Source organism: Littorina saxatilis, linkage group LG17, assembly GCF_037325665.1.
Source record: "Littorina saxatilis isolate snail1 linkage group LG17, US_GU_Lsax_2.0, whole genome shotgun sequence".
Lineage (NCBI taxonomy): Eukaryota > Metazoa > Mollusca > Gastropoda > Littorinimorpha > Littorinidae > Littorina > Littorina saxatilis.
The window spans coordinates 52,993,325-53,006,149 of NC_090261.1; the positions used below are offsets into that span (position 1 = coordinate 52,993,325).

At 38.7% G+C, this 12,825-nt stretch overlaps 2 protein-coding genes across 5 annotated transcripts; one reads left to right on the top strand and one right to left on the bottom strand.

The window, feature by feature from the left end:
- Positions 1 to 99: 99 nt before the first annotated feature.
- Positions 100 to 6,633, bottom strand: LOC138953937 (male-enhanced antigen 1-like). 3 transcript variants are annotated; one of them, XM_070325948.1, is made up of 4 exons: positions 6,564 to 6,633; positions 5,786 to 6,292; positions 4,081 to 4,171; positions 100 to 3,685 (listed from the first exon to the last, which is right to left on the bottom strand). In XM_070325948.1, the coding sequence occupies exons 2-4, from the start codon at positions 6,155 to 6,157 to the stop codon at positions 3,417 to 3,419; spliced, it is 732 nt and encodes a 243-aa protein (XP_070182049.1). In that variant the 5' UTR covers positions 6,158 to 6,292; positions 6,564 to 6,633; the 3' UTR covers positions 100 to 3,416. The 3 variants fall into 3 exon arrangements, with proteins under 3 accessions (XP_070182049.1, XP_070182047.1, XP_070182048.1); XM_070325946.1 differs by having other exon boundaries at positions 5,768 to 6,292; XM_070325947.1 differs by having other exon boundaries at positions 5,768 to 6,200; positions 6,564 to 6,625.
- Positions 6,572 to 12,825, top strand: LOC138953938 (large ribosomal subunit protein mL48-like). 2 transcript variants are annotated; one of them, XM_070325949.1, is made up of 7 exons: positions 6,572 to 6,642; positions 7,122 to 7,210; positions 9,600 to 9,651; positions 10,686 to 10,816; positions 11,192 to 11,294; positions 11,690 to 11,779; positions 12,628 to 12,825. In XM_070325949.1, exons 1-7 carry the CDS (start codon positions 6,580 to 6,582, stop codon positions 12,736 to 12,738), a joined length of 639 nt encoding a protein of 212 aa, XP_070182050.1. In that variant the 5' UTR covers positions 6,572 to 6,579; the 3' UTR covers positions 12,739 to 12,825. The 2 variants fall into 2 exon arrangements, with proteins under 2 accessions (XP_070182050.1, XP_070182051.1); XM_070325950.1 differs by lacking the exon at positions 6,572 to 6,642 and adding an exon at positions 6,743 to 6,878.

Here is a 12,825-nt window from a genome sequence, read left to right on the forward strand (position 1 = left end):
TCTTACGCCTTTCCTTCATATGCCAATCTATACAGCTGATCTTTCAGTATTTTAGAACACGGACAACAAACCAGCAAAAACTATTTTCAAACACGGACAGAAATCATCAAACTATTTTAGCACATGGACAACAAACAACAAATATGAAGTGATGTTGAAATGGCATAATGAAACACAGAGCTCAACCAGCAAATAATGTGTTCAGAAGCTGACCCACCCATTCTTTGTTCTAATTGCATAACGTGTGTATCACATAATGTAAACACAGACACATGCCCAGTCACATATAGATTTTACATCGGGACAGCTAAAGCTGATGTTATAACGTTTCTTGGCACAATAAATCCTGTCTTGGTTGAAGATTGCATTACAATTGCTTCACAGAATTCATGTGACATGTAATTTAACATCAACACAAATTTCATAATTACTGTGGAAGCCAGAACTACAAGCAATAGAACCTGAGCAATGCACATGTGCGTAACAGTGAAATCGAGCAATTAAATGCAGTTTACACACTTGCTGGGCCTTGTAAAGGATAGGAACAAGACGCACACAAAGTACATGTAGCACTGAAAGTGATTTTATTTCCCACAGTTTTCATGACAATCACTGTTAAAAGCTTTACAAAATGCACATAATACATGAAATGTTTCCTAAATAATGAAGTGATCAACTAGCCAGGTGATCGATCCCAAAGGGAGGGTCTTCAGTGTGATGAAGTTTTTGACAATGTATCATGTACATTGGACTGCACTTAATGTATCTTGGTTCAAATGATTAATGGTACCAATGTTCTTCACTGACCAGTTGGCCTTGACAAGTCTAATAATACCCATCATTTGCATAATATTGTAATGATTAAGCAAGAAGTCCAGAATATGCCTTGCAGGCAAACACTTACCTAAATTGACGTCAAAGATATCAACTGCAACCAACAGCTATTCAGAAACAAAGCCCTACAAATCACACTTGCCCCTGATACTGTGTTGCACTGCTGTCAATAATAATTCGCTAACATGTCCTTAAAGCATATCAGAAAGTATCGTTTGTCCAGACACGTAAAATATGTGAACAGCTCAGATCATGGGTCAATAAAGTGTTACACAGATGGTCAAAATCAAAGTACAAGATATTGCACTGGAAGTGGTACTACACTGTTGCTTAGTGTCTGTATGAAGCTACAAGGTGAAAATAGAAAAAGAAAAACACGATTCTTGACTTCGATGGTCTTTTTCTGCTCGTAAACACACATTCTTCTGCTCATCACAGCATGCCCCATTATTGAGTTTAAAACACCAATTAAATTTGTTTTGAATAAAACTCACAATTTTACAATAAGAATTTAGAGACCTGAATCAATTAGGTATATCATACTTAGTTTGACTTTTGCAAAACTAAGTAATTACACATTTAATTGAATCAGTCAGACAGACGGAGACATAGAGAGACAGACAGAGGGCAAACAAAAATCTGAGAAAGAAACCCCTTTAAAAATGTTACCATGTTTGAATTGAAACATCGCAAGGTGAAGCCATAATTCATCACCTTTCAGTATGACGTCATGAGCGTGTTCCACACTTGAAATGACGTGCTTTTGGAGCTTGGAAGTATAATTTCCATTCAACGATCCGAGTTTGTTAAGTTTGAGCATATTTTCAACGTCAAACACCATGAAACTATATATATTTGGAATCAGAAAATGATAAGGAATAGATAGAAGTTGTTTTTAAGTGTCTTTTTTCATAAATAAAGATAGTGGTTATTTATCGGTTTTCTTCATTTTTAAGCATAATTATCAATACAAAACAACAAAACTATATAGTTTTAGATACAGGACGCAATAGGGAATACACCAATATAAATTTTCTGTTTCAAATATTAGTTTTTAAAAATTGGGAAAAATGACATATTTCGAACAAACATTTCAATAACAAAACTTTAAGTGACCAAGCTGAAATGCAATCCCATAATCCGGCCTAGATCTGAGATTGTGTGATAAGAAATTCGATCAAATTGATGAAAAACTGTAACTGTGAAAGTGCTGCCTCGACCTTTTGGCAAACGGTAAAATATGACGTCATCAAACTGTCCTATCAATAAACGAAAAAACCTTCTATGAGAAAATACAGTCAAAAATATCCATATCAAATTTCATAAAGATCCACTCAGTAGTTTTTGAGATATGATCTGCAGTGTGAAAAAAAACAATCTCACGCCCATAACGCAAACTCATTTGGTCGTGTTCTGCCGATACTATAATGTTTTTCTTTCCTAAAACACACTATAATAGTAGCCCTTCCCAATGTCTATGCAAAAACTGACTTGTCTGTGTTGTCAATGATTTTGCTACAGTGTGAGAACAAAAAGTCTAAAAAATCTCACGCCCATAACGCTGTGACACGAAAACTCATTTGGTCGTGTTCTGCCGATACTATAATGTTTTTCTTTCTTAAAACACACTATAATAGTAGCCCTTCCCAAATGCAATGCTAAAAATGACTGGTCTGTGTTGTCAATGATTTTCTGCGAGAATGCGATCTATCTGTTTGTCGCAAAGACCGTGTGACACGAAAGTTATGAGCGGAAGACAAATCTGCTGAGTGCAATTACGTTTCAGAAGAGAGTTGGTTAAAACAGTTTATCACTCAGACACGCAAAGGAACACTATAACTTTATTATTCAGGCCATATTTGCTTTCCTTTGTCATGTATGAAAGTACTGGCCTTGGTTGAAGAAAGTGACCTGTCGCTGTGCAACAAATTTGTCGCCATTTTCCGCCGTGTTTTGAAAATAAAACGTGTTTACTACCCACACATACAAAACAATGTTGTTGGTTCTTTTTATTTTCTTATTGTTTGATTCATGCTTAGCAGTTTAGTATGCTTTGTTTTCTTCTCAATTCAATGGATGGCTATAAAATAAGCATTTAAATGTGAAGGTGTTAAAATTACCCATGATCTGAGCTGTTCATATAATATATAAACAGTTTCACTGGAAACTAATTATGCAACATATATATGCAAAGAAATAAATTAAGATAAAACCACATACACCTGGGAGAAAAAGAGCAACTTAATCGGGAAATACAAAAGAAATACATTGTGTACATACAAAATAGATGATCAGTTATCAGATCAGCTAGTTTACAACTGGATTCATCATTCCACATTCCTCACCTCATAAAAATGCACACAGCACAAAACATCTGTGATTTAATGACCACTCAAGTTCCACCCTTGCTTGGCAATTTCTATATATTCCTAGCTTTCCAAACATTTGCAAAAACACATTCACACAACCACTTGAGAAATAATGACTCCGGTTCCATCTGTATCTGGCCATTTCATATTCATAGGCTCTAAAACTTTTGCACACACACACACGCATTCACAAAACCCTTGTGAAATGATGACTCAAGTTCCACCTGTGCCAGGCCATTCCTCACTACAGTTGATCTTTTTGTGTGAAGCTTCACCACTGCTAGTGTCCGTGACAGCAGCTGACTGCTTGCTTCTTGTTTTGCTCCCGGAAGTCAGTTTGTTCGTTTCTCCAGCAGGTGAGGTAAGCTTGCCAACTATCCGCTGCTTCCACTGGTCCTCAGGTACCTGCTTCACCCAGTCAGGAATGTTGGCTGCTGGCAACTGGAACCCGGCCATTGCTGATTTCACTTTGGACAGATGATCTTGAAAAGAAAAGACACAAAGTGGTTATGTAACTGATATGTCCCTTGGCAGTCTGAACCTGCCGTCTGCAACAAAAATCACAAATTATTAGGACTTGCAGCAAACATGAAATCTAATGCACTCGCAGCCTAGAATGCAAAGGGATGAAAACATCACGCAACTTTATGTACATTTGTATCCTGAAGCCAAACGCACACTACAAAAGTAATTCTGCATCCCAAAAAGATGATAGGCTGGCCTCATGAAATGTTGAGTTCGTCATTCCCACGACAGAGTTAGTTTCTAATTATTTGTATAAAAGCCAAAAGAAAAAGTAATTCTGAGAGCTCATACTAGACTGATGATATACCACAACAAAATAGACCCCCAAAAAGCCACCAACAAAATGCATTACCTGAATCCAGCTGCAGACGTTGTGAACCTGTTGTAGTTGGAGACTGGTTCCATAAAACATCTTCTTTCATGGTCTTGGGTATTTCAGGCACCTATTATCACACCAAACCATATAGTTTAATAATTGTTTTTGATATATATATAGCCTATAGGACTACGAATTTCAAACGAAAACAAATTAAGGTTGGGCCAAAAAAAAAAAATTGTCTGTTTCTGGTAACATGGCTAAAAAAAATAGGGTCGGTAGGTCGGGATTTTTTTTTTTTTTTTTTTTTTTTTACCCCAAATGTAGACCAATAAAACTAACTTTAAAAATCGCGCAAAGAGACTGGATTCACTATACATAGAGACAAGACACTCAACACATTTACAAATCGTCAGCGGACTTTCGTTTTCACACGTTTTTGTTGTTCATTTTCTCACCCTGTCCTTTACCACCAAAAAAAAAAAAAACATTTTTGAGTTTGGAAAAAAAAAGTTTAGGGTCGGCGCCGAAATTTAGGGTCGGTCGGGTGACCAGAAACAGACAATTTTTTTTTTTGGGCCTTGGGATTGGGAAAAGAACTGTTCAAACTAATATGGCAGATTATGTAAATTTCTTAAATAGATAACTACGAAACAATCAACATGCATAATGTCTGACAGAAAGCTGCACTATATACAAAGTATATATTTTTAATGTAAAAAATATAGAAATTCAGTATCACTATCAGTTGGCTACAATTAATGGCTCAAAAATACAAATTGCTGAAGACAAGCACATATATGTCTTACTTAGGTAACTGCGACATGTTTGGCAAGAGCTAAGACATAAAGTTAACAATGTTAATGTGAATTACACTCTGAAATTTAATCTTTGTGATACAGTGGACGCCGCTTAATAAAACCGCGGTTAATAGAGCCAGCCGCTTATAAAAGCCGATTTCAGACGGTCCGGATTTATCACTATATCTTATGTATTAGAAAAAGCCGGTTAATAAACCCAACCCGCCGCTTATTAAAGCCAGTTTTCGCAGAGAAATCACGTTGTTTGTGACTAAAACTCACATTATCTTGTTCTTGTAATCGCTCAAGTCATAGGCCTATTTATGTCCACGCTCACGCGTATCACGAAGTAACTGAGTTCAGAAAAGAATGTCAGTCAATAAAACCCGCACGTGTTGAGTTCTTAAATTGTGTAACTTGGATCGCGTGTTGTGTTCATGACTAAATTAAATCAGTTTACTGTTTTCTATCAGATTGGCAACAAGAGGGATTGAATCAAACATGCCGAAAATAAAACGCCAGGATTTGACAACAGACGAGAAACTGGAAATTTACAAGCTTGAGGGAAGGTGCAGCAAACCTGGGGGTGTCCAGGACTTTGCTAACGAACATTTTGATTCAAACAAGTGTAAATGACGAAAGAAAGTGACTGAGTGACGTGAACAAAAGAGAAGATTTTTTTTTCTTTCGAAAATGACGTATTCCTGGACCGCCGGTTAATAAATCCGCCGCTTATTAAAGCCATTTTTCGTCGGTCCAGAAGTGGCTTTATTAAGCGGCGACCACTGTATGTTAATCAAACATTTAAGTAAATGAATTATTAACCATCACACACAGTGACACACACACATATTTAACACACACGTACACACCTACAATGCAAATCAACCCAGCATCTCTACAAGTACAAACACATCATGCACCTGTAAATGGACAGGCACCTTGTTGTCTTCAAAGTTGGCAACAAACGCTGGATGTACATTGCCCTGTGCAATAGCCTCCGTCAAATCGACACCTGCTCCTCGCATCTCTGTCATCGGCTCGGACGGCAGTCCATCCAGCGCTGATGGTGGGGGCCATGCCTGTGGGTGGTGCACATCCCCACTCCCTCCCTCCTCGTCCTCCTCTGGGCCCTGAGGAAGCAGCACATAGCCATCACCAGCTGGACCCTCTGTGTCGCTGTCAAAGTCGTCATCATCACTGGAAGAATCGTGGGCCGGAGGAATGATGTGGTTGGGCGTTTCTAGCTCCTCGGCATGATTGGGGTCCGTGTCTGCTGGGTTGTCTCGATTTTCATCTGGGATGGGGGCCATGGTGACAGACACTAAGTGACACTTGTAGTTTGAAGCCGTCTATCTGATCAAGACATACATGTGTAAGAACCCCCGACCCTGTGATAGTGACAGATACTTGTCCTGCTTTATCGGTGTTCCAACGTCTTCAATTTCCTGCAAGCATCATTCAAAACTATATGTACTCAACCTCTCGCACATGCATGTCCAACCAGCATAATCAGTTTGTGTTAATAAACAAACAGAAATCACTTTGTACCAGACAGTCATAGAAAGTTAGACAACATTGTGGGCGTTTCATTTATTCAACTATGAACAAGTAAAGGTAAACCGATGTTTGCATTGTTTTCGTATCATTCTAAACATCTACAGCATAACGTCATAATTGATTTAAAAGGTCAACAACAAACTTAAATTTGACACATACCTCTCACGGCAAATGTATGAGTCTGCTGCTAAATTTTGTTTGTTGTCATTTGGAACAGGAAGTGGAATATAGGCTCAAGGTAACACGTTGACATACTCAGAAATTACAAAAGGGTCTTCTGCCTTTCATTCTTGATTTTAACATTTCACTTTGAAGAAAGGAACACAAATATACTGCGAAATGCATTCACAAAAACAACTTAAACATAGAAAATAAGATCCTAACTTTGAAAAATGTACAGTAAACTTTAAATGGCGTGTTTCTCATATTGTTATTACTAGCAGTGTCATGGCGTCTGCTGCAAGGTTACTGCAGGTGTGCCGATCTAAATGATAGATTGTACTAATGTGCATTATGCGTAGCTGTTGCCGAGGGGTGATTCCTTTTGGAACTGGACTAAAGGCTTTAATTTTACAGTCAAATGAATAACAAATTGTATTTGTTGCGTTTTGTGTGCAGTCAAGGGTGCGTGTGTGTTTGCCTTCTGTGTCTGACTCTGACTCGTCTGAGAGTGAGAACGAAAATGACCATGTGTGTGATGTTTTTGTTGTTCGTCAGGTCGGCAGACGGGTGGTGTCAGGATGGGTACACACCGCTCAGGCAGCGAGACCTAACACTTGTGAAATCTGCTGTAAGACAAATGTCAGGTAAGAACTGTGTGTGTGTGTGTATGTGACATTGTTTAAATTACATGCAATGATTGCAGTTTGTGTGAATCTTTCACTTGTGAGGGCCCCAAAGGGGGGGTATCATCACGATCACGGGAAAGGAAATTTTAGCTTTCACGATCACAGTTACCTTGATTTTTGTTTTCACGATCACGAACACCAGTGGCAAATCACGGTCACGGTAAAAGTTGAATGTACGGAAAGCTCGTGTCAAAGTAAACACAACCACACAGTAAATCGCTCCTCTGGATCTATTGTTTATTCATAACTCATAACATTTTATTGATCCAACAAAGGAAATTAAATTGGTCATCAGCACATATAGGTCATTAATTAATAATTATAAAAGAAGAAGAGAAGAAAATTTATAAAACCCATGATAACAAAAAAATATCTAAAGTAATATATGTACAACTACAATACCCATATATATATTACTTTAGATATTTTTTTGTTATCATGGGTTTTATATGGTATATTCAACACAAAGTGAGAACTGTTGCACTTTTTTATCATTATTTTTTGAATTCCCTTTCATACACACATAGAATGTCGTTTTCATTGTTTTCTCTCTCTCTCTCTCTCTCTCTCTCTCTCTCTCTCTCTCTCTCTCTCTCTCTATCTCTCTCTCTCCACTCATACACATTCCTCTCTCTCTCTCTCTCTCTCTCTCTCTCTCTCTCTCTCTCTCTCTCTCCACTCATACACATTCAACTCCCACACCCTCACTCACACACATGAATATAATTTATGTGTGATGGGCTCTTTATTTTCAACTTTGCCATACAATTTGAGGTACACCATCGCCTGGTTTCATGGCCTTGAAAAACAAACAGGAATGCTACAGGTCAACAATGGTTTTACCTGAAAGAAGCGCGCAGTGCCAGTGGCGAAGCCACAAGCCTGAGCCTGCGAAGCAGGCGAGCCAACTAGGGGGGTCCGGGGGCATGCCCCCCCGGAATTTTTTTCAAAAAACGGTTAAAATCTGTGCAATCTGGTGCATTCCGGGCATCATTTTCAGGGCTGTAATAGTGTTGTGATCTTGTTAAAAATCCCATTTTAGCCTCCCCCCACCACCATTCAACACACCTCCAAACTGGTGAAAACAACACTACTGTGCGCTGGCTTCATTGAGACCGGCGCCCGATCGCGTTGCGCGATATTCACACGGATCGTTTTTGCGGAAATTTTTCAACTTCACCGGAATAAATTTGACTTTACCGAATTTTGAAAACGGCTTTATCGGATTTCTGGCAATTACCGGAAAAGTAGCATGCCTGACAAAATCCCCAACGAACATGACTTTGACTGATCGTCTTTGACATGAGGATCAAGTGACCCAAACTGGCACGTCTCCCCGCCATTGTTTCTGAATTTAACCCATTGTTGATATTAAAGTTTACAGGCGCTAAAATAAATCCAAGCTTAATGCAAAGAAGCGACAATTAGAATCTATGCCAAGCGTGTCCACGTTGCTGGGATGAAAAACACATTTCTAGTTTCGGTTTTGGCTACACGCAGACTCGATCTCGAGCCAGTCGAGGTCACACTGAGCGAGTGACAGCCAGACATAGCAATGTGGACAATGTCAATGATCTCACTCAAACTCAAAGATCTTGAACAAATGTCAAGATCTTTGCCTACATTCAGAACAGTCATAGAGCAACATAGATCAACATACCTTGATATTTCGTCTTCGGAAAGACCGACCCGTAGCCTGACCTTTCCATTAAGGAAGGCATTCTCGCCGCCTGCTTTGGTCTGGCTTGAATCCACAAAATATAACAGAAGTTCGATGACAGTACCGCTGCACGCCATTTTTGATCTTCGAATTCGAATTTGACTGAATGCACTCAAAACTTTTGCACGAAGCCCTTCCATTGGATGAAGTTTGGCAGACTTTTGCAATTTGCCTTCTGATTGGATTTTTTGTGTGTGTGATTGGTTCTCTTAAAGGGAAGCAATCGCTGTCAAAATCATATTTCTGAATGTGTTGTTGCTTCCCTTCAATCGGGATTGACTCCTTGACGAATAGAGGATCATAGAGTGATACAGCTGTGAAAAATGTTCGTTGAAAATAAAATGCTTTGCAATAATGCCCATCACGATCACGAAAACAAATGACGATCACGATCACGAGACTTGATTTTTTTGTCATCACGGATCACGGGCAAAGTCCCATCACGATCACAGAAATGGAAATTTCGGCAATCACGGTCACAGAAAGGTCAAAAAACGCCAATCACGATCACGATTTTAAACCCTTTGGGGCCCTCACTTGTGTGTGTGTAGTGTTGGTTGATTTTAGCACAAACTATTTGCTTGGTTTCGTTATCGTATCACAGAAAACTGTATGTTGTTGTTTCAGAGCATTAAGCAGGTCAGCTCCAGTGGCAGGGATTTTTGAGCCAGATGATCTGGTAAGTTTTCGGATTATTCATGAAAAAACAAAGTATACATTTCAAGGATTACTGTAGTACAGCAGCAGTGGTGGGAAAGGCAGTGAAATGTGGCAAGAGTTGTGATTGTGACAATCATTGTTAAAGTAGAATACTATTGTTGTTACCTTTTTTGTGTGTGTATTTTAGTGTCAACTTTTACTGCAGGGATTGACATAAGGTTTGTTCCTTATTCACTTGGACAACCATCTCTATATTATCTATTGTTTGCTAAGGCCCCCCCCAAAAAAATTGTCTGTTTCTGGTCACCCGACTGACCCTAAATTTCGGCGCCGACCCTAAACTTTTTTTTTCCAAACTCAAATTTTTTTAATTTTTTTTTGGTGGTATAAGGACAGGGTGAGAAAATGAACAACAAAAACGTGTGAAAACGAAAGTCCGCTGACGATTGAAGGGGCATAACCCTACATCACAGTTGTAAGGGACATCACTCTATGTACTTCCTGTAAAACCACCAAACACCGAAGCATTCACGCTGCGTTGAAATATGGAATCTAAAGGTGATGTTCGACACATTCTGGCGTTGACGCTGGAGAAGTGCGTGCACGAAAAAACGGGAGTTAAACTTGCGTATCCTGAAACATTCACGCTCCGGGATGTGTTTCATGATATCCATACACCCGAGTTTGACTTGAAAAAACATTCGGTGCAGGTGAAAGCTGACGAATACGACCTTGACTGGTCACTGACGATCAGACCAGGTAAACAAAGAAAAACATGTCATACTCTTTCAGTCTTTGTCACAGATTTGTAAATGTGTTGAGTGTCTTGTCTCTATGTATAGTGAATCCAGTCTCTTTGCGCGATTTTTAAAGTTAGTTTTATTGGTCTACATTTGGGGAAGAAAAAAAAAAAAGAAAAAAAAAAGCCGACCTACCAACCCTATTTTTTTTAGCCATGTTACCAGAAACAGACAATTTTTTTTTTTGGCCTAACCCGTAAGTAATCTCTGATTCTCATGATTGATTTTATGATAAGTATTGTTTTTGTGACAGAAACTGGAGCCTGATATACCAGAATATCCCCCACTGAAACTTCAGATGCGTGGCTACGACTTTGTTATTCTGGAGTCCTATGCTAAATACGTTCATGGCCTGGCAGACTCACTGGGGCTTGATACTGATGCGTGAGTTGTGTGTGTGTGTGTGTGAGAGAGAGAGAGAATTTTCACGAGACTCTGACTTCAGCTATTTATCTTATCTTAACCTATACATGCTTATTAAATATAGTTCATATAAGCAGTTGATGTTTTTCACAGACTAATTTGTCACTGCTTGAAGTTTTGTAAAGCTTTTGTGTGTGTGTGTGTGTGTGTGTGTGTGTGTGTGTATGCTGAACAAACAATGGAGAAAAGTACTTTGACAAGCCTTTTTTTCTTCTTCAAGGAAGCATAAAGGGTGCAAAAATGGGGTACTGAAGAAGGAAAAAGCAAATCCTTTTTTAGTTTAACAGGTTCAGGTTAACATACATTTTTGAATTGAATTTCTTCTGATTTGAACAGATGGGCGGTACCAGCAAGGTCTAAGGACATTCACACTTTCAAACCAAACTCAACAGTGGTGGACAACAAGTACAGTCTGAAGATGTTTGAACGAGTTGTGCAGGTGATGCTTCAGTTGTGACTTGTTTTCTGTGAGGTTGCTTTTTATGAGGGAACTGTATACCTTCTGATAATCTTCTCAAAATATCTACTGTACCCGATGTTGAACAAATTTTTGTTTTGTTATCAAGGTATGGTTGTCTTTTCTTTTTTTAGACAGCACTCATACTTTACAGTCTAGTAAGCAAATTAAGCTGTTACTTTGATGCCAGTTTCACTGACATTTTGTTCTAATCTGGCTAACTGGTACATTTTCTTTGGTTTCATTGGAGGTTATTTTGCATCATTAACTTCTGTTTTATTGAATTTCTCAGAATGTTGCTGCTCTGTTAACTTGTTTTTCTCATTACCTAGAATTTGTTCTGAACTACTTCCTGACTTTTTCATTTTATCCGTCAGATTGAGAGTGTTCCTTCCCCACGGCTGCCGATACTTCTGGAAATGATGAGGACACATGCACCAGAGGGCGTTACCATCAATGTCAAGGAGGTGATTACTGTTGTTGTGGAGTTTATTTAATTGTCAAGTTTCTGTCTGACCACACATAAGATTACGAAATGGACGTAATATGAACAAACCATTTTTATGTACTGAGTTGAGTTTGGTTGATTCAGCACCTTTAGGAACTGCTCATGGTCTTTTGGTAATAAATGTGATTTAATTCAGACAAAATGTTATAATTTGCTGAACTATTCATTGGAACAAGCGGAAATAATAAACGGACAATCATTTTTCCTGAGCGTTATTCTTTAACATTTTGAGCCTTGGTCCCCCCAAAACATGCAGGTTTTCTTGCCTGACGGGTATATTTTTTTCACGTTTATAGATAAAAGGACAAGAGAGGGTGTCTTTTTTTTGGAGGTGGGGTTCTCACCTTGCAGGGACCACTGTAACGCCAGACACGAACACATTTTTGGTGCATGCAGGGTGTGAAAGCTGGGAGTTGCCAGTAACATTTTATTGTGTTTTATGTATTAAACCTGTGTGTGTTTGACAGTTTATGTGTGTGTGTGTGATGCACACCGCCGTTAACTCATATAAAAAGGGGTGATTGATGTTTTCATTATTATTATTACTACTATTACATGTATTAGGCACAAAAAAAAAAATAGTCTGTTTACGGTAACCCGACCGACCCTATTTTTTTCGCGCGACCCTAGACTTTTTTTTGACATTTGGGGGGAGAAAAAAAAAAGCAAAATAATGTAAAAATATGGTTTTTGGGAAAAGATAAAAAAATAAAATCCCGACCTACCGACCCTATTTTTTGGGCCTATGTTACCGTAAACAGACCTATTTTTTTGTTGGCCTTATTAACATTATGCTTGATCTCACAGTCGGAGCCAGAAGAGGAAGAGTTCCGCTACATCCCAGACAAGGAGATGCGAGACCTCCGGCAGCAGATGAAAGTCATTGAAGATGCCAGGGAGGAACGGCGCAAAAAATAACATCATCAACATTGTGCGTGTGTGTATGGTGTGTGCATGTTTTTGTGTGTGGTTGTGTACAGATAAATGTTTTATAACATTTGAAAA